The sequence below is a fragment of the Tyto alba genome, unplaced genomic scaffold (genome assembly GCF_018691265.1).
Source record: "Tyto alba isolate M040663 unplaced genomic scaffold, T.alba_DEE_v4.0 Super-Scaffold_28, whole genome shotgun sequence".
NCBI lineage: Eukaryota > Metazoa > Chordata > Aves > Strigiformes > Tytonidae > Tyto > Tyto alba.
In genome coordinates, this window is record NW_024881302.1 from 13,797,847 (window position 1) to 13,816,818 (window position 18,972).

General features: G+C 39.3%; 1 protein-coding gene across 1 annotated transcript in view; it reads left to right on the forward strand.

Annotated features, from left to right (window-relative positions):
• USP7 (ubiquitin specific peptidase 7) overlaps positions 1 to 18,972 on the forward strand; it is a 76,600-nt gene that overhangs the window by 19,744 nt on the left and 37,884 nt on the right. Inside the window, exon 2 of the mRNA XM_042798360.1 lies at positions 13,488 to 13,592. Within this exon, the coding sequence (XP_042654294.1) occupies positions 13,488 to 13,592 (105 nt within the window). The remainder of the gene's footprint in view (positions 1 to 13,487; positions 13,593 to 18,972) is intronic.

Below are 18,972 nucleotides of genomic sequence, written 5' to 3' on the forward strand. Positions count from 1 at the left end.
TTTTTTTTTTAGTAGGCATCTCTTAAGATCATCTTTTACCATTTTGCTTGAAATGTATGTGTTAATAAACTTAGCAAAAACTGAATTACAGTAGAAAGATAATGATTTTGCCAGCAGTGCTCCTCATCACTAGGAGGAAACAGTAAATGTTCCTCTGTTACCAGGACGTGCACGTGTGCATGTGTATCAGTTAGAGTAAAAGACTTGGCAAAAAGAAAACAAACCTTGAATGGTTGAATTGTTGTTGTTGTTTCCCCCACAGTTAATCTAGACTTGTAAAAGCGACCCTGACATGAGGTTAGGATTTATCAGTAGTGGGCAGTCCCACACTAACCGGTTCAGCTCGGTGCTGGGGGGACACAGGCACTGGGCTGGGAGGCGAAGCTGTCACTCGTGGGTGTGGGGCTGGATGGGGAGCCTGGGGCTGATCCCGCACCCTGCCCCGCACCACGATGGTGCTTCTCCACAACTGGGGTTGTTTTTCTTGAAGGGGAGGAGAAGCATGACTTGTGTGTTCTTATTTTGAATGCAAAGAGCTAAACACTTCTGTGATGAGGTTTTTTTCTTTTCTTTTTTTTTTTTTAGTAAAGTTTAAAGACAGTGCAAAACTGTTCTGAGTCAGGAATCTTGGATTCTATTTATTTATTTATTTTAAACTTCAGGCTGGTATCAGGTTTTCCAGTATGAATGTTCAAAAGCTTCTTATGGAAACCCTGCATATTTGCATAATATTAGCCACCCTGGATTGAGCAAAAAGTGTTTAACCTGATGTTTTGTGTCTTGAGGTCTGACAGTAGCAGATGCTTATCTTAAATGTTAGGGCAGAGGAGGCATGGCAACATCCCTTCCCCACTGTGCTCACCCGAGGGTGTCTGAGCCTGGCTAGGCTGCCTCCATGCCTTTTCACTGCTCCTGATGGAATCTTCCATTCATTGCTTTGCCTTTAGAAGTGAATGGGGATTAATATATGCTTTGCATAAGTTCACTATGCTTCTGCATCTTGAACACTGAATACAACCTGGTTAACAGCCTTGCTTTCCTCCTCCATCTTACAAAGGTATAGGAAAAGTAAAGAAGTTATAATGAGGAAAATAAATATCATGAAAGGTATCAAATAGCTGCTGTAGCAGTAATGACTAAGTAGACTAGGAAGTGTCTGTCTGGCCCTAGTGTGGTGGATAACTGAGGAAAAGATGTGCCAGAAGTCTGAAAAGCACAAGTGGCAGGATAAGGTGGAGCAGAAGCAATGAAAGACCCGGAGAACATGGTTTGTAACATTAGAGGACAGGTTGAAAACAAAAAGAAAAAAGTTTCTTTGTATAACATAGTAAAGCTGTGGCACTCCTTGCTGGGATGTTGTAAATACTAGTAATACCTACTGGTGTGAAAAGTGGGGGCACATACTCATGGGGCATTTTGAAGTGCAGAGGCAGCATCCACGGGTGAGGAAGTCCCAGAGCCGGGAGATGGGGCCTGGGAGAGTGCCCTGCAGCAGTGTCCCTCCCCATGCCCCTTCAGCCTGCTGTGCCTTCCTTTGTTGGCTGGTGTGGAACCTGCCTACTGTGCTTTGTGACTTCCTTGCGCTTTGTTTTGCACTAGTGCCACTGCCTTTGAGCCAGAGGGATCTGGGAAGGTGTCTTGGCCACAGCATCCTCTGTCAAAATGTTTCATAGCTTTCAGAAGTTTCACGTGCGGTATGCAAAATGATTTTGTTTCCATTAAACTCACATTTTGGTAATTTCCTGTAAAACCCCTTGTATTTTAAGTAGTATAAAATGTTCTCTGGTGGTTTGTTTTTTTTGGGGGGGTTTCTGTGTGTTTGTTTTTCTTTTTGTTGTTGGTTGTTCTACCCTACACCCCCCCCATGGATTCAGGATTTTTGTCTGGCATATACCATACACCCTTTTAGTCATTTTTTTCTCTGAAGTGAATATTATCTACTCTGTTTCCTCTGTCCTCATTCTTAACCTGTTAATGTGTTATATGAAGAAGTCAAACCAGCACACACAGCAGGGTTTATTTACAGTTCTCCCTTATAAAGAGTATCTTTCTGCTTCTATATTATAATTCAGATTATTGTTAGCACTGTGCTAAATAGAACCCATAGTAGTTCTTCATAGAAGCACCGCTTCAAGAACAATATAGCCAGATACTGTGCTTCTGAAGTCCCAAGATCTTCCAGTTGTGCGTCCCAACTGAGCAGTGTGGCATGGCACAGATCCCCACTGTGTGTACCCAGGGAAGTTTTTGCATTTTGTAGATTTATCAGATGAAGTCTGTAGATGATTTGGCTCGTGATTTCATGCTGCTTTGCTATAATAGCCACCTTTAAAACAGGCTTAGTGGTTGCATAGTTAGCCTAAAAGGAATAATTTCTTGTGAGTATATTTGATTTAGTCTCCTTTATTATTCAGCAAAGAAGCCTGGATTTAAGCTGTGTTGTCAAATGAGTAGGAAATACCATTAACTCTGCTTTCTTTTTCAGAATTGTATAATAGTTTTTAAAGTTATTTTCCCGGATCGGTTTTGTTTGTCTTTCCCTCTTTTCACAAAAGCCTAGTCTCAGAACTACTAGCTACCTGTAACCATGAGTCAGATTCCTGTGAGCCTAATTTATACATCTGTCCTTTTCTTTACACAGCAGAGAGCACAAGGAAGAAGAGGTAAGACAAGATCAGTGTTATCAAATCTCCAATAAAGACCTGTAAAAGCATTACTGAAAGTAACAGGAAGAAATGCTGAAGGTGTTAGATCCTAGGTATGAGGTCTCTGATGTGCACATTGCACAGTTTCACTAGCTTGGAGTGATCTGTCCTCTTTAAAGGTAAATGAAGGTATGAAGCTAAAAGTTAATTTTTTTTTTTCCTCCTAGTATCTGTAAAATTAATTGCAGTGCAAAATCCATATTACTGTCTATTATTGTTATTTGCTAGGAAATTATTTTTGCATTTAAACTCTAACATGGACAGATCAACAGTGTTTCAACAGTTTAAAAAATCATGTTAGTATTAGAAAGAAAAGAGGAATTACTATATTCATGCTACCTTTCCATGCTACTGCTAGTGTGAGCAAGGTTCAACATACAGTGCAGTTAGTGTTTGCTGTAAGTAGGAATTCACTCTCAAACAGAATTTCAGAATCTGAAATAATGGCAAGTAATATTTTGACTGTAATAAAGTTACTACACAGAATCAGTCTTGCCTCCAGAGCTAGTATGGGCAAATGGTATATATAATCATACTAACCCAAATAAGGCAACATTTTATATTACTGTTAAATTTTTGCTGCTTAAGCATATAGCAAGCATTCAGTCATAGTATTTACATTAAAGATATACCCCAAAACTTTCTGAAACTGTGGACTGTACTAATCCAAAATGATGCAAAAGCAAGTTCTAAAAAATGTATGTAGCTGACTGACTACTAAAAATTATACTGGTCCAGGTGGTAAAGGTGTATGCTTTTTTTATACCTTCACAAGAAAGAGGGAGGTGCTAATAGGAGCACAGTCACCAATCCCATAATGTGCTCATAGTATTGTCCAAATAAACTCACTTTAATTGCTATTTAATTGTCTTTTTTAAAACACAGAGAATGCGATCACAGTGGTATAGCCTGCTGTGTATAGTGTCATGTATAAACGTAAATGCTCTGTGATGCTTGGACTGCCCTGGTTCCATTTGAGAGCATATCCTTTCCTTTCCTGTGTCAGAAGTTCATTTTCCTTTGAGTAGTTTTTCAGCCTTTCTAGTCATGATTGCCGAAGAGCTTAAGTGTTTGTTGTTGCAAGAGATAAGTCCATTGCTCAGTAAAGCAGTAAAACATAAAGAGGGGTGTGATACTGGAAAAACACATTGTTTAGGGTGTGTTCAGTAGGTTGGGACCGAGTGCCTTGTCTTCAGCAAAGATGTAATCATACTACCATCTCTGGAATGTGCAGAGACAAGACGTGACAAGTTAGGGTAGCTGCTTCCATAGCTTTGCTGCTCTAGATACAGCAAAGAGAAGGTAGTGCAAGTCCAGTAGCTGTTGCCATAATGGGTCATGACACTTTCGATGTTTCAGCCTTTCCTTATCATGGAAGAGAATAATTTGTCTTGTCAGCTGTTCTAGTTACTGGATTTTGGGTATTACATGGGAGCCAGAAGTGGTCTTCCTTCCTTTCCTCCTGATCTGAAAGTTTTCTAGAAGTGTCACCGAAGCTTACAAAGCTCATCAGACTAAGAAAAGGAACTGTGAGAGATTTTTCGGCAGGCCTTCTCTTGCCCTGGTTAATCCCAAGGGGTTGTGGCACTGCAGAATGGGTAAAGCCAGGTTAGTGAGACAGGCGGGTCGGTGTCTTTCTAATAAATAACATCACTGTACTGAAGGAAAACTCAGGCTTGTGTTACTGTCTATGCGAAGTTATTAAACACCTGGAGCTTAAAAAGTGTATGAAAAATTTTTAAAAATGAGAGAAGTCTGTCTGTACGAACTCCTTCAGCAAGAGTATAAAGTTGTAAATATGTTGAGTAATTATAGGCGTGCTGTTAGTGTCCAAAATGAACTCTGGTTCATGCAGTCTTTCATTTAACACTGAATTATTCATAAAGCAATGAGTTAAACTGCTGAAAGCAGGCAGTAATTTAGTCACTGTTTTAGTACATTTTTTGGGGTGACTTCTTAAACATCAGCTTTTGGACTACTGAGTAATTGCATTGATAATACCTTAAATGCTTTATACATATGTATAATAAGTTAATCACTTTTTCAGGACTTAAAATTTTGTTTTGGAAAGTACCATCAGCCTGCGTCTCTCTTCAAAGATAAGCAGGTAAATGAGTTGCTGGAGCAAATCACCTAGCCTATAGAACAGGTTCTGTGTCAGCTATTTGTTCTCAGCAGTTTTTCTGTCCATGAAGTTACATTGTACCTACCTCCCTGTTTTTTTTTTTTCCAAATAAAGATAACTTTATCAGTAGTTTGAAGTTTCACATACTATTTACCTTACTGATTGGTATCTTTCATGCATGTTGTTTAGTGTTCAGGAGCTTCTTAGAGTAATAATGTCTTTGTTTTATCTAAGAATAGAATAGTCATGTAACCTATTAATAATGTTTTGGTTTTTTTTTTTTTGTTTTGTTTTTTTGGTTTTTTTTTATGGAAAAATTTAAAACCAGCCTTGCCGTCCTGTATTTTGTCAAAATGTTCTCTTTGGACAGGCAGACATAATGATAGGAATACAAGGCAACACCTATACAATGACTGATCAGTGTAAGAAGTGGTGGCTACAGCGTTACTGTCTGTCTAGTCATTGCTAAATATTTTGCAGGCATGGCAGAGATGATGAGTCTGCTTCCAGGAAGTTGTCCCATCCCAGTAATGTTTTCATCTTCATTTACTGTCTTGTGTAGCATCATCTCCTTCTGTAGGGGATTTGCAATTCACAGTCAATAATGCAATAATTATTTGTTTCAGATGACAATTAGAGGGCAAGAGACTTCCGTATAATATTGTTTCGGTTTTTTTTTTTTTTTTTGGTAAGATCTAACATTTGCTACTTGCTCTTCAGTAAATAAATGTCCTTTCTACTTTCTTTCTTTCTAAATTTGCTAAGGCAAATTTTGCAAGCATTGAAGACCTTTAAACCTTGTCTCCCTAGCTACAAGTCATCTTACTTCCTATGCACATAACACCTTTCTGCCTTAATCTATAAACTTGCCTCTTGCCTCCTGACACTTCTCTGGAAGCCTTTTCCCCTTAAGACTTAGTCATTGTCCTTCATAGCTTTCTTGTTTAGAGTTTTACATCGCTAGATATACCTTTTGACATCAGATCAAGTAATGAAAAAGTAATGAAACATGAAGGAAGAAAAATAATAGATGAAACAAAAGCATATTACCCACCATTTTGCTAATATGAGAATTAACTTTTAGCTGTAAGAGCAAATTACATGATTTTTGCAAGTCATGGAAATGTCTGTGGCAGCAATTACCTACACTTTGACATTAGTCTGTAGGATTTTGGGGATTTCTATACTGCCTTTCCCCCACCCCACCCTCATGGACAAACTAAACTCCGTCTCTGTTACTGTTTCATGCTTTAAAAATGTTTTAGGTGAATTGCTTTGATTTTGGATGCCTTTTGAAAGGCAGCCACACTACAGAAATTGGTTGATACCTCTTCAGATTTTCATTACAGCAACCTAGGACTGTCTTGAAAAATTGAAACATTGAAACTGCGTGGAACACTTTTCTTTTAATTCCTTTTCTCCTGAGTCCCTCTGTGCAGTAAGTGGTGTTTGTATTCTAACTGCAGGAAGGGATTAGAGGCCAAATAGTTTCTCTTACTTTTGAAAAGCTGAGTTCTTCTAGAGCAAATTTTTGCTTTGAACACTTCTGGTTGTTTAAAGATTGACTATTGTAAGTTAATTTCATTCTGATCGGTTTGGCTGATTTTGATGTGTGTGGTTGCTTTGGTTTTGAGGTTTTGTTTGTTTTTTGTTGTGTTGTTGTTGTTTGGTTGGTTTGGTTTTTTGAACCCAGCTTCCTGGGAGTAGTGCCTGTTAATCTGGCTTTTTCAGAAATGGTTTCCAGATTTTTGGAGAAGCAAGTCATTGGATCCCACGGGTTTTCTTGCAGGCTGTTAGTATAGTGACATAAAATAACAGTTCCCCTGCTTCAGTGGACTACCTGCAGACCACTTACAGGCATGGTTTGGGGAGTCTACTTACAGAGTGTTGTGAGTTAACTAGTTCGTATCAGTTTTTCCAGTTAAAGGCAAGTATTTATTCTTCACCTTTTCACGTTGTTATCAGTCTCCTGTTTGCTTTCAAGAAGTCATATTCTTGCTTTAAGGTTTTCTGTATGAGTCTGGTCAGTGTCCTCTTTGTACCACCACGTTTTGGTAACTGTTTCAGAAAGCACTTCATTTACTACTTGCTTTAGGAATTTTTCAATTATGTCTTTTGATATGCTGCCCAATAGTTAGAATAGCAAAGGTCAGTTTGGTGGTAAAAGAGATGATATTTAATATAGCACTTGAAATCACCAAATGTTTTTTCATTATAACTCCTAGCAATGGTGATTTAAAAAAAATATTTATTTATTAACTTGTTGTGAGATTGGCATTCTGAATTACGCACTGAAGTAGTAAATTTTTAGAGGTTTATTTGATGTATTTAAAATAATGACTTATTGTCATGGTTTGAGCCCAGAGGGCAACTGAACACCACGAAACAGTTCACTCACCCCTTCCCCCTGTCAGGAATGAGAAGGAAAGAATGGAACAGAAATGGCTCAGGAATCCAGAAAAGGAGAGAGAGGAGTGGGTGGCTTACCTATTACAGTCACCAGCAAAAGACAGACTTGTTAGGGGAAGAAGAAGAAAACATCACTTTAATTCAAATGCTAAGAAAGATGACACTTAACAGACAAGGTGGGACAGTGAGAAGCTTCACCACATCCAAAATCGCCTCCCTCCACCCCTCCCTTTTTCCCAGGCTCAGCTCTGCTCCCGATCTCTCTACCTCCTCCCCCAGCAGCGCAGGGGGCAGGGGGTGGGAGTCACACTCAGCTTGCTGCTCCTCGCTTCTCAGGAGGGGGGGTGAACACTGTACATTTCTTGCCTGTTCCACGTGGCTCCCCTCTCACTGCAGACAGTCCTCCATGAACCTTCTCCAGCCTGACTCCTCCCCATGGGCCAGGGCCCTTCCCGTGCTGCTCCGGCGTGGGTCAGCCCTGTGTGTTGCAGTCCTCCAAGCGCCAAACCACAACAGTGGGGGCCGCTTCTCCCCCTGAAGTCCTGGCTTCCTTTAAACACAGATGCCCGTCTCCACAGGCTTCAGGCTGACCTCTACTCCTCCATGGGTGGCAGGGTGGGCGGCCCTGCCATCTCACTACGGGATACAGGAGTCTCTACTTTGGCGCACCCTCCCCCCTTCCTTCTCCTTCCTTCCACTGACCTGGGTGTTCATCCTTCTCCCAACTCCTCCTCACAAGGCCCCACCCCCTCTCACGTTCCCCTTCTTAAATATGTTATCACAGAGGTGCAGCCACCATCGCTATTTGGCTTGGCCCTGGCCAGGGGTGGGTCTGCCTTGGAGCCGGAGGAGCTTCAAGAAGCTGCTCACAGGGGCCATTGCTGTAGCCCTCTCCACCGCTACCAAAAACTGCCACAGAAACCCAGCACACTTATTTTTTAAACCCTTTTAAAAAAAATACTTTATTATGCCTCACAATTGAGGAGGAGTTAGCGAGTGCTGAGGACGAGCAGCAGAGCAGGGCTGCTCCAGGGAGTGTGCTTCCAGGCAGTGCAGTGAGTACTGACACTGGGGGGCAAAGCTGGACCTGGACTGTGTTATTCAGCAAGCAATTGATATCCTTTGATGCTGATGTAGTTTGATTGCCACAAAACTGACTGCTCATTTTTCACTGAGATTTATATAGCCTGACTTTATTCATATCTCCTACCACCTTACGTTTTGTGCTAAGTCTGTTTTGTCAGGGTTCACTCATCCATTGGAATTCAAACCCACTTCTCCCAATTTATCATACATGTACATACAGTTCTATTTATGTTCAAAACCAAAAAAGTATTAAAGACCTTTTAAAAACTCTTATGAAGGCTTTTATTCTGGAATGTCCATTTAGTCCAGCAGCAGGGGAGACAGTCTTGTGTTTTCAGCTGTTCCCCTGCTAAAGGCAGAACCCTGGATATGACATTTGGAGTGTCAGAGTTTTCAAGCTGCTGGCAGCAGTGAATGTCTGACTTGTCTTCAGCCTGCTAACCCTACTGTTAGTGCAGCTCCCTCATCGTTTCTGGGACAGCCATGGAAGTTCTGCATGGAGGTCTATGCAAACTGCCTGCAGTGACATGTAAAAGTACTCAGTATTAGTGATTCCCATCGTGAGGCAGTTGTGTGTGATAAATTGTAAGCAAGTTTTTAGTATCACTATTATTCCTTCATTGTGGTCTCTTTAACCTCAAAAGGAAACAGAAATGTTTCATAACCTGCTAGGGAGGCTGCTTTAGTTTCTCCTCTGTGGCTGACAGATCCAAAAGCAAATGACAAACATTACAGATAATCTTTCAAAATTTGAATATTTGGTGTGATATGAGTCATGACTGAAACCTGTGAAATCAGTAGCTTACTGTCATCATTGTTAAAGTTGTAGCAGCATTCTGCCGTAATTTAATTGCTGCAATAGTAGAGTCATTTTGTAGCTTTTGTCCACATGTGACTGCAAGCGTGTGTTCACTGCTGAGGAACATATCCTACATCTTGGAGATAAATGAAATTCTGCAGTACCTCCTGTCTTGTAACAGGACTTAGGTTGTGCCAAAAGCCATATGATCTTGACAAAATCTTTTTTGCTTTCTCGTTAATAGGAAAAAATACTCAGATTTGAATTACTCTGAACAGTAGAGAAGTAGAGCAATGCCTCTTTCAGTGGCACTGAGTTCATCTTCTTAAACCAGCTAAATCCATCTGAACAGCTTTTTTTTGAGTACAGGTTTTTTTTTTTTTGTATTAAATTATTGGTGCTGGTTTGGTTCTGATTACTTAACAGTGTGAGTATTCAACTATGATAATGTTGAGGTCATAGTCCATAACAAGGAGAAAGATTGGTTTTCTTAATACTTTTTGTAAGGTCTGGCATCCCATGGCAAGACTGTAGTTTCAGAGAATTTTATCTCTCCCCTCCTTAGCATCAATTGCAGTAACCATTTTGCTTTCAGGCTTTCATCTCAACACTTCAGTGACAGACTTAGTTAATGAGTGATGAGAAGTGTGCACCTGCAGAGTCATTTCTATATGAGCCAGTAATTTCTCTGTATAAGGCAACTGACACTTCTTACTAACTTCCCAAACTATATTGTCGTACTCCAGTTTATTTCCATTTGCATACGGCAATTTCTAGACTTGATTTAATTTCAGCATTCGTGATCTTTCAGTAAATAAATGAAAGCTCTTGTTTTACTCAAATTCACTAATACCTGAAAGGTCTCTTCTTCAAAGGTGTCTTAACCTCCGAACTTAAACACTTCAAGCTGTATTGTTTGTTTGTAATTCAGTAGCATGAGTAGACAGAAGACTGTACATAACCTTAAATGGTTCAGAAGGAAGAGTCATCACTGTTCTTTGCCTTCTTTTTGTAATGAAATAATAGCTACAAAGTTGTACATGTTGCATTTTGGGAAGGTAGAAAACAGCTTAAGTGCTCTTCATCAAACACTCTAACAGTGTCTAAAATTCTCATAATGAAAGCTGTATTTAGTTAGTATTTTGCAGTACTGGATTTCAAGAGTTAAAACCATTCCTTATTCATTAAGGTCACTTCATGCTTTGTTTTATTACTTTCTTCATTTATGTGGCTTATGTTAACTTTTGGTTGATTAATAGCCTGCACCTTTATTCCATGGATACGATTAAAGCTGGGTATTCTGATCCAGGAACTGACAGATGACATGACTGGGGTGATGTTGACACACTGTTGTTTAAGCTGCATTAAAGACAGCAGTGTACTAATTAGTGTGTTTGGTAGGAAGGTTTTCCTGGCCAGTGTGGACAGGTATTTTTTCTATTTCTTAATCCTGTATTGTATAATTGAATAAGTCTTTGGCACTGTTCTACTTGAGGCAAAGAAAAACAGGTTTCTTAAAATCTTGGTATGATTTGACAGTTCTTTCCTGTGAGCTATTAAGGACAACAGAGGAAAATATAAATTAACGGTTTTCAATGCTGTAGTTGAAAATAAATGTTGTCATACTGCTTGCTAGTAAATCTGTTGAACAAGGACTGTATTTTGTTTGTGCAAATTATTTACTGTGGTAGTTGGATTTTACTAGAAGTTAAACATTTTCTTTATTCACAGAAGCCAAAAGAATTCACTAGTGTTATCTATGTTCTGTATCTGAAAGCTGTGTTACAAAATGTGTGTCAATATATGTCAGAAAAACCAGCAGTGGCATACATCATGATTCAGTTTATCTTATCACTAAATAGTATCTCTCAGAAGCTGCCTCTATTTATCTTTTAAGTTGATTGCTTTTGCTATGATCTCTTCTGCACTTTCTGCCTGCTCTCTGCTAACCATTCATGCTTTTGAGGAATGTAGAGCAGTAACTTGTAGAAAGCTCTTTATTTCCTTAGTTAAGGACATGTCTTTCTCCATAAAATATGGTATCAACATTTAAATCCTATTAATATTTCGGAGGAGCATTTAGACTGAATATTCCTCAGGTGTTTGCTTCAGTCTGTTTCTAGATACTAAGTTTCCTTGATGATAACTTTAAAGAAAATAATAAAAAATCCTAGAATTAATTTAGTGTAAGCAATTGTTGCATTGCTGTAGGCATGCTGTATGCTTCCAGATACAGGAGGGAAGTGACCCAGAGGACAGCTTCCTTGTTAGAGTCTCACCATGATGTCATTACAAGATTATTTAAAAAAAAAAAAAAAAAAAAAAAAAAAAGGCAAGCTGGGGAAATCAACTTGGTGATCTTTCCTTTGTACTCTTCTTTTTGTCCCTTTTCCTACTCTTGAGTTGCGGCAGTTTAAAGTTGTCTCCCCCCAGCCCTTACATTTTTTGTAATTAAGTTATGCTCATTTTAACTTGCCGTTCTACCGTGCAGCAGTGTTGCCGGTGCTGATGGTTGTTCTTGGGGGCCTCTGCAGCTGTATCGCTCAGGAGCCAGTCTTCTGCCAAACTTTTTCTAATAAAAGCTCTTAAATCATACTTGATTTTGCTTTTGTACTAATAATGAGAAATGAGAAAGGGGCACACTTTATGTATATACTGCATGTTTCAGCATGTACATTTCACTCGTGCCTCAGTGAAATCTGTTGCATTCTAGTAAGCTTCCAAAAGCCATGTTTGAGTGCGAAGTTTATGATCTTTTGTATATCTAATCCAGAAGTAAGTCTCTAACCTGATCTGTTTATCTTCATGCTCAGGGCAGAGGTTATTAGTTCTGTGGATTTACTAGAAGAGTAAATAATCGGAATAGGAATGCCAATTGTGAAAGGTGTTTTCTTGTGTGTTTTCTTGTGTAAGGTGAATTGAAATGAGGCTGCAAGAGCAATGCTCACCCTTCTCATGGCTGTGAGGAGAGGGAGGACTGTGAAGCAACCAGTGACTGATCCTACATCACTTCTTCCATGGCTTACCGTAGCTTTGGCCGTAGTCCCTGGGGTTTTAAAAGGCTGCAGTGGCTGTCACGCAGCGAAGGCCATAGCTTGTTCTACTTCTTGTCGTGTGTGTTTGTCCATCTTGTACAGGAGGAGTTCAGATAGGAGACGAGCGTCTAGGCTAGCCGGTTCCACTCTTCTCAGCCGTTCTTGCAAGCAGCCAGGCATCCCTGTCTGCAACCCCCCCACGCGTGCGGGTGGGGAGCGCGGACACGGGTGGGCAGCGGGCACGGGGGCGGCTCTGTCCATGGTGCTGACGGGCCGGGCCGGGCCCAGCGCCGCCGGCTCCCGCGGGAACCGTTTCCTTCCTGCAGGGCGGGTTACCCACGGACCGGCCCACCCACGCAGCCAATGGCTTGCGTGTAGCTTTTGCGTATAAATCTGTTCTCAGTTACAGAAATCTATGAGTTTGGGGGTTTTGTGGTGTAGCAGAATGTACGAGTTAATAGCAGGACTGGTATGGCAAAGAGAAATGTATCAGACACTTTAAAGAGTGTCTTTTAAGTAGTGCTTGGCTGTGACATGGTTGCAAGGGGCTATAGGTATTACGGTTTGATAAAAAGATTTTATTCAAGAATATATCTGCTTCCCTGTAATCATGCTGAAATGACCCATCAGCTTTTGATGCGCAAGGAGTGGTAGGAGATGTTCAGTTGTTGGATAAATCAGGAAGATGCTTGCTCAATCAAAGCAATGCATCTTTAAAACAGTGGGGTTTTAGTTCATCGAGTTGTTTCATATCTCTTAGTTTAGAGGTGTTTACATTTATTAAACAGTTACTGTAGCAAAACTTCATAGCAGTGATGGCTAGAAACTGGAAAATGCTGCTTCTAAAATGTTCATGAGATGTTAAGTGTCTTCCTTTCTATTTTTTCCCAAGTAAGATTTAAATCTTACCATTACATTTGATTAAATGTCTAGGGTTGTTTTTTTTTTTTTTTTTTTTAAAGCAGTAACACTGAAGAAGTATTAAAGTAAATCATTAACTTAGAAAATCTGCTTTTGGAAATTTTTATCTGTATAAAAATGTAAAATTCTAGAAAAAGTAATTTAAAAGTTCATTTATAGTGAGACTTGATTATGATGTTTTGGCTGTAAGGATATTTGGAAACTTACGAATCAATTTGGTGGACTTTTTGCTTCATCTGTAAGTATTCATCTACTTGAGGAGTTTTAGTTAGACACATACCAGTACAATTATTGTGTGACAGTTTAAGTAGATACTGTTTTGCACAAAAGTGTGCCATTTGTGTGTCTCAAGCACTACATGAGACAGCAATGTTAATATGATTTTTTTTTTTTTTCTCCTGTGTTAGCTGGAGATACAGATGATCCTCCGAGAATTACTCAAAATCCTGTCATTAACGGAAATGTAGCAATGGCCGATGGACATAACAACACTGAAGAAGACATGGAAGATGGTAAGTAAATATTTGATAAAAGCATGGTTTGTTGACTTGTTTATTTTTATGATTTTTGAGGACAAAATGGTCCATGTCTTACCTGTGTCCTCTGAACTGCAGCTCATTTAAAAAAAAAAAAAATGAAACCCTCTGTAGTTATGACAGCTGGGTTTCTGTATAGACATCCTTTTAGCATAGCTGTACAATAGCGTTAGGCATCCGAGGGCTTGGGCTTTTTTCTCTTTCTAGGTACTCATTTAAAAATTGCTGAAAGTGACACTGTCCATTGTTATATTTTGTGATACATCCCTTTAACAGTACTGCAGCTGGTGCTTTACTGAATAGTAATTTTGTCAGTTATGCAATTCCTTCAGGACATTTAGAATCCTTATCTGTCCTGCTCTCTTGTCAGGTGGCAGCTGTGATCAGTTTGTCTTTGTATGGCAAGTCAGTGGCAACTGTTCTGTTGAGGAACATTCCCCCCACCACCCGCGTCCCACCCCCTTTTAATTGCAAATACAAAGGAAGAAGTATGTATTGATGTCCTGTTAATAAAAGGGTACATGTTTCTGAAATCTTCTTGTTGGTCTATTAAGTGAAAATAAAGGTGTAGTTTTTTCTGTTACAGAAGATCAAATAATTTTTAAGTAGATGTGTCTGGGCTTATTTAAAGAAAGATAATGAGTTTGTAATTCACTTAAGTCTGTTATTATGTTTAGTGAGGAAAATGTACAATTACTCCTTTGCTTAGGAGAGAATATGGGGAGGGAGAACTAAATAAAATTGAACTGGGAGAAGGGAGACAAAATATGAGTGGGATTTGTTCCCCTCTGATTCCTTATTTCATGCTGTCTTGTGAGAGTATATTAAGGACTAGGCTTAAACATTTATTTAGATTTGTGCAAAATGTTGAGTTTGTTTAAGAAAAGTCAGAGCTTGAGGTTGAAGGTCAAAAAAGTGCATACTTTCATGTATTCAAGTAACATAAAATACTGATAGAAGATAGTAATGTTCCATGAAGAGACTATGGCTTAAATTCAGGACAAAAGCACCTCATGGTTGAATTGCCTCTGTATCATCGACAAAGATAGTTTCCTATGATCAGATTCTTGCAATAAAGTAAAAATGAGGTCTGCTTAGCCTATGATTTTATTTTTTTGTCTGATTGCTCAGAGTAACTACCTGAGGCTGAAATAGGGAAGTCTGTTTTTATCAAAATCAAGTTACCTCTTATAAAAGATGTTAAATGTCTTTGTTGGGACATGGTATTTGGAGTATGTCAAGAGAAGATCATATGGATTAACACTGACTGGCAAGGACAGCTCTGTGGAACTTCTGTTCTCAGTAATGATGCGGATAGGTAGAAAGCCTGATAGTGTTTGCTATCAATACAGCCAGTAGATAACACATTGGTCAGTTAGTTCAAAAATTTGTCCAGAAGTTGGTCTGTATATACTTGTACAAATTAAGCAAAAGTGAGTTAAGCTGCAGAAGCAGGTGATGAAAGCCAGGCCATATTGAAGATAGCAGGTAATCAGATGTTCACCTCTTCATCCAGAGTAACATGGACTTTTTAACCAAAAAACAGTTTATGTCATTTAGCAAATATTCGACTCCTCTCAGAGAAGTGGATATGAAGGTGTTGCAGTAGGGAAAAGAAGTAACTGAAAGTATTTGCCAAAAGGCTTGTGAAAGCTTCTGTGTTTATGACGGTACTCATATCTCTCTGGACTTTCAGTATGGCTAGGAGCTTTGGTCCACTCTGCTGTGGGACATCTTTCACTGTTAAAATGTGATTATTAAGCAATACTCTAATAGTTCTTTATTATCATATTTGAATAAGGAGTGTCTGGCTACATCTTGGTGCTGTTATAGCTCTGCATTGGCACGGGTAGAAAATAGTGTTATTGCAAAATGTTGTAATTGCAAAAACATTCCCGAGACTTGCATCACATAAGTGGATGATGCCTCTTTTCCAAGTCTTGTAAATCAGATTAGTTGCTTGCTGTTGCATTATTTACACATCAGTGCAATTGCTCTCTTGCTGTTTGTTCTCCTGCTACCTTGTTTTGCAGCAAAATGCACATGTATAATGGACAGCTTGGAGATTCACAAGATAGGAAAAATGGAGGGAGACATTAGCCTCTTTGATAAACATGCTGTTTTCCATTGCTGTTATTCATAGAAAGTGGGATCAATCTGACCTGATAAAGAATGCATGAAGAGAATTTAGATACCTCTTTAGTGAAAATCGTAATGAGTTTAATGGTTGCTGCAAACGAGGTGAAGAGTAGCATAAAAGGTTGATGCATCCAGCTGGATCACAGAAAGCAGCTTTCTGGTGACTTCTTGAGTCCAAGAAACTTTTGAGGTGGTTTCGTTCTTCCTGATTAGCACAAAAAAAAAAAAAAAAAAAAAAAAAAAAGACTGATAAGATTGGAAAAAAGTAGTTTTCATCCCCTTTGCTAGCAACTAACCACAGTCATTGTGAAGAACACATAATGGGAGCAGCAGTGGGCAACCACCAACAGGACTTTAAAATAGGGCTGTGCTTTCTCAGAAGGTTTGACTGGAACCTGCTGTTGCTGTGTATGCTGTCTTGGCAATTAAAAAGAACCAACTGAAGGAATGTGGTATGCTTCATACAGAGAGTGACTTAATGAACCAGGCTTTGTAAGCTGAAATAGCAGCTTCTGCAAATAAAATAAAAAATAAAAACAAGGTTCCGATCAAATTTTGCTTGCAAGTGCATCAGTATTCAAAACAGCACATAGAATATATTCTCTCAGAAGTTAAAGTTCAAACAGAAGGTCCCTGGCTAAACATAAACTCACAACTTTGCAATTACCTACTGAAGTCTCATTTCTGTGAAGAATTGCAGAGGCTAGGAGGCTTTCAGAAGCATCAGTCTTAGCCCTGTGCTAGTATTGCATGCTGTATTTGGATCATTATTAAAATATTCATAGAATATTCAGTCAGTTTCTCCATTAATAATTCAGGTTCAGAATATTTTAATAACCTCAATGTACTTTAAAGGTAGAAACATTTACTAAGAGAATAAAGAAATCTGCTTTTCTCAAAGGTATAAACACTTAAATACGTACTTCAGTCTTAAAATGGATCATGTTCTGTATTTGGATTTCTGATTTGAAGGATCTTTCTCTTATCAAGGTGCTAAATCTGACATTCATCAGTGTAAAATATATTTTCCACTAGCAGACATAATCCACTGCATGTAACTTCACCAAGAATTGTCAGCTGGGTCTCTTCTTTTTACCTTGTGTTCAGGATCATGTGTCATATTTGTAGTTCAGGGATTTATAGAAGTCTTACTTGCCAGTCACTACTAAATTGTTCTGCTGCCAATTGCAACTTTTTATTGGAAACTGGTGGACATATTTGTGATGGTGAAAAAGGGTTTATTTATGTGCTCCGAATACTCATCACGTACTATTTAAACTTTGTTTTTTAATATCATTCATGTTGTAATTGATTACACTTGCTAAAAATATGGGCTTTCTGGAAGGTAAGGAAGGTTGTTATTTTGGGGAGTTGTGTTTTGTATTTTTAAAGAAACTTATAACATAGGCCAACCCTAAAATAGGAGGCTGCATTTTTGTGGAGTAGTTACTAGAGATTGCTCACATCTTCTACTGAGAAGAGTACCTTTCCCTGGTGAGCTCTCATGCACAGCCTTTCCTGAAAAGAAATCAAGAAATACAGGCAAACTTTCTCTGAAGCATCTGCAGATGCTGCGTGGGCTGCCTTTTTTAGCTGACACCGTAGCAGCACTGCTGCATCCTTGTACTGAAGTGCTCTGAAAGCTGCATCAAAGCAGGCAGAAAGCAAACTCGTTCAGCTCATTTTTTGGAAGCGTAGACTAAGCCCAGAAGTACTGATCTCGATTGTGAATAGAGAGGCGTTCTGGAGCTGGTTCGAGATACGTGTGATGCAAGACTGATCTTTAAATTGTTAACTGTGTTATGGATTTCTTTGATTCTGCCTGTGAATCAAGTTTGAGACCATACAGCTCCTTTGGGTGCAGCCTGTCTGGCTCTTGGTTGTAGAAGACCAGCTCTCTGCTCTGTCAACAGGCTGTGAGTAGGTAGAATGGGTAAGGAACATTTTTTAAGTAGATGATAGACAACTGGTTAGCTACACTTACATGTAGGGAAAAATAGGAGAATATAATCATTTGAACTCTTCCATTACTGAGGAAGCTGACAGCACAGGGTAATGTGAAGGTCACTGCAGGTGCAGAGGAGAGAGGGAGCTGTTTTCTGCTCTAGTACTATTACTTTCAAGAGATAATTAGGAATGCTTAGGGCTGTCCAGCCATACACAAATAAGATCAACTGTGTTTGCAAGATCAAGATCAGAAGTAGGACAAATGCTTGAAAAGAAAACCATTTTGCAAGGGAGAAGGATTAAATCTGTTAAAGCTCCCCAGCAGCTGTGGACAAAACTTGTTAATTTTCTGTATTGAAGTGTATAATCTTTATATTGTTGCATGTTGTAATCAAGAGAGTTTCATTTTTTAAGGTAGCAATCAGGACTCACCTCGTTTTCAAATAAATCATTCAACACTGTTTCTGGTGCTGTGCAAAGCTTTCTGAGTGAATGACTGCTTTGCATGTACAGAAATAATACATTTGTTGAATACCATGCACCTTGTCATGCAATTTCATGATCTGATTTCTGGCATGGTGACATTGTACCTCAGTGGTTTTTGTCACTGCACGTGTGACATACCTGCTTCAGTTCTGCATCACCCGCAGGTGGTGTGAGAATAGCAGTCTGACCATGGGTGCTGTCTGCAGCCCTGTCTGCTACTTGAACCTCCTCACACCCAGTAGCAAATCTTTCCATGTTACACAAGGTGTTAGGTTGGAACCATGGAGAAAGAGGGGAGTGTCTTGTGCATACTCTGTCCTTCATCCCTGCCCTGTAAAACTGTTGGGATAAGTTTCAGGTTTCTCCTCCCTGTGTGCGATGTGAGGCGTGTCACAATAAAGAGCACCCAGCCTTGTGCCTTCCTGAAGCTGTCACAGCCTCCAGCACCCTGTTATAGCTGTGTACAACAGAAGCAGAACAGATTGTGGTATATGAAGAACTGAGGATGTGGGAAGAAGGCAAAATTAGTTTAATTGTGTGTGTCAAAATAAGCTACTTAAAAAAAATAGCGTCTCATTTAACTTTGTTTTAGACCACTAAAAATCTCTGAAATTCTCGCATACCACAAAGAATATAGGACCCTACTCCTGATCTATTCTTCAGCAAACTGGTTTGAAATTTAAAGAAAACCCCACAACCAACCAGTGGGGTTCATCTGTTTTGAAAAGATACTGTTGCAAGCAGAAAACAACTAAATGGTGGCATGGTACCAATAGAACAGTTG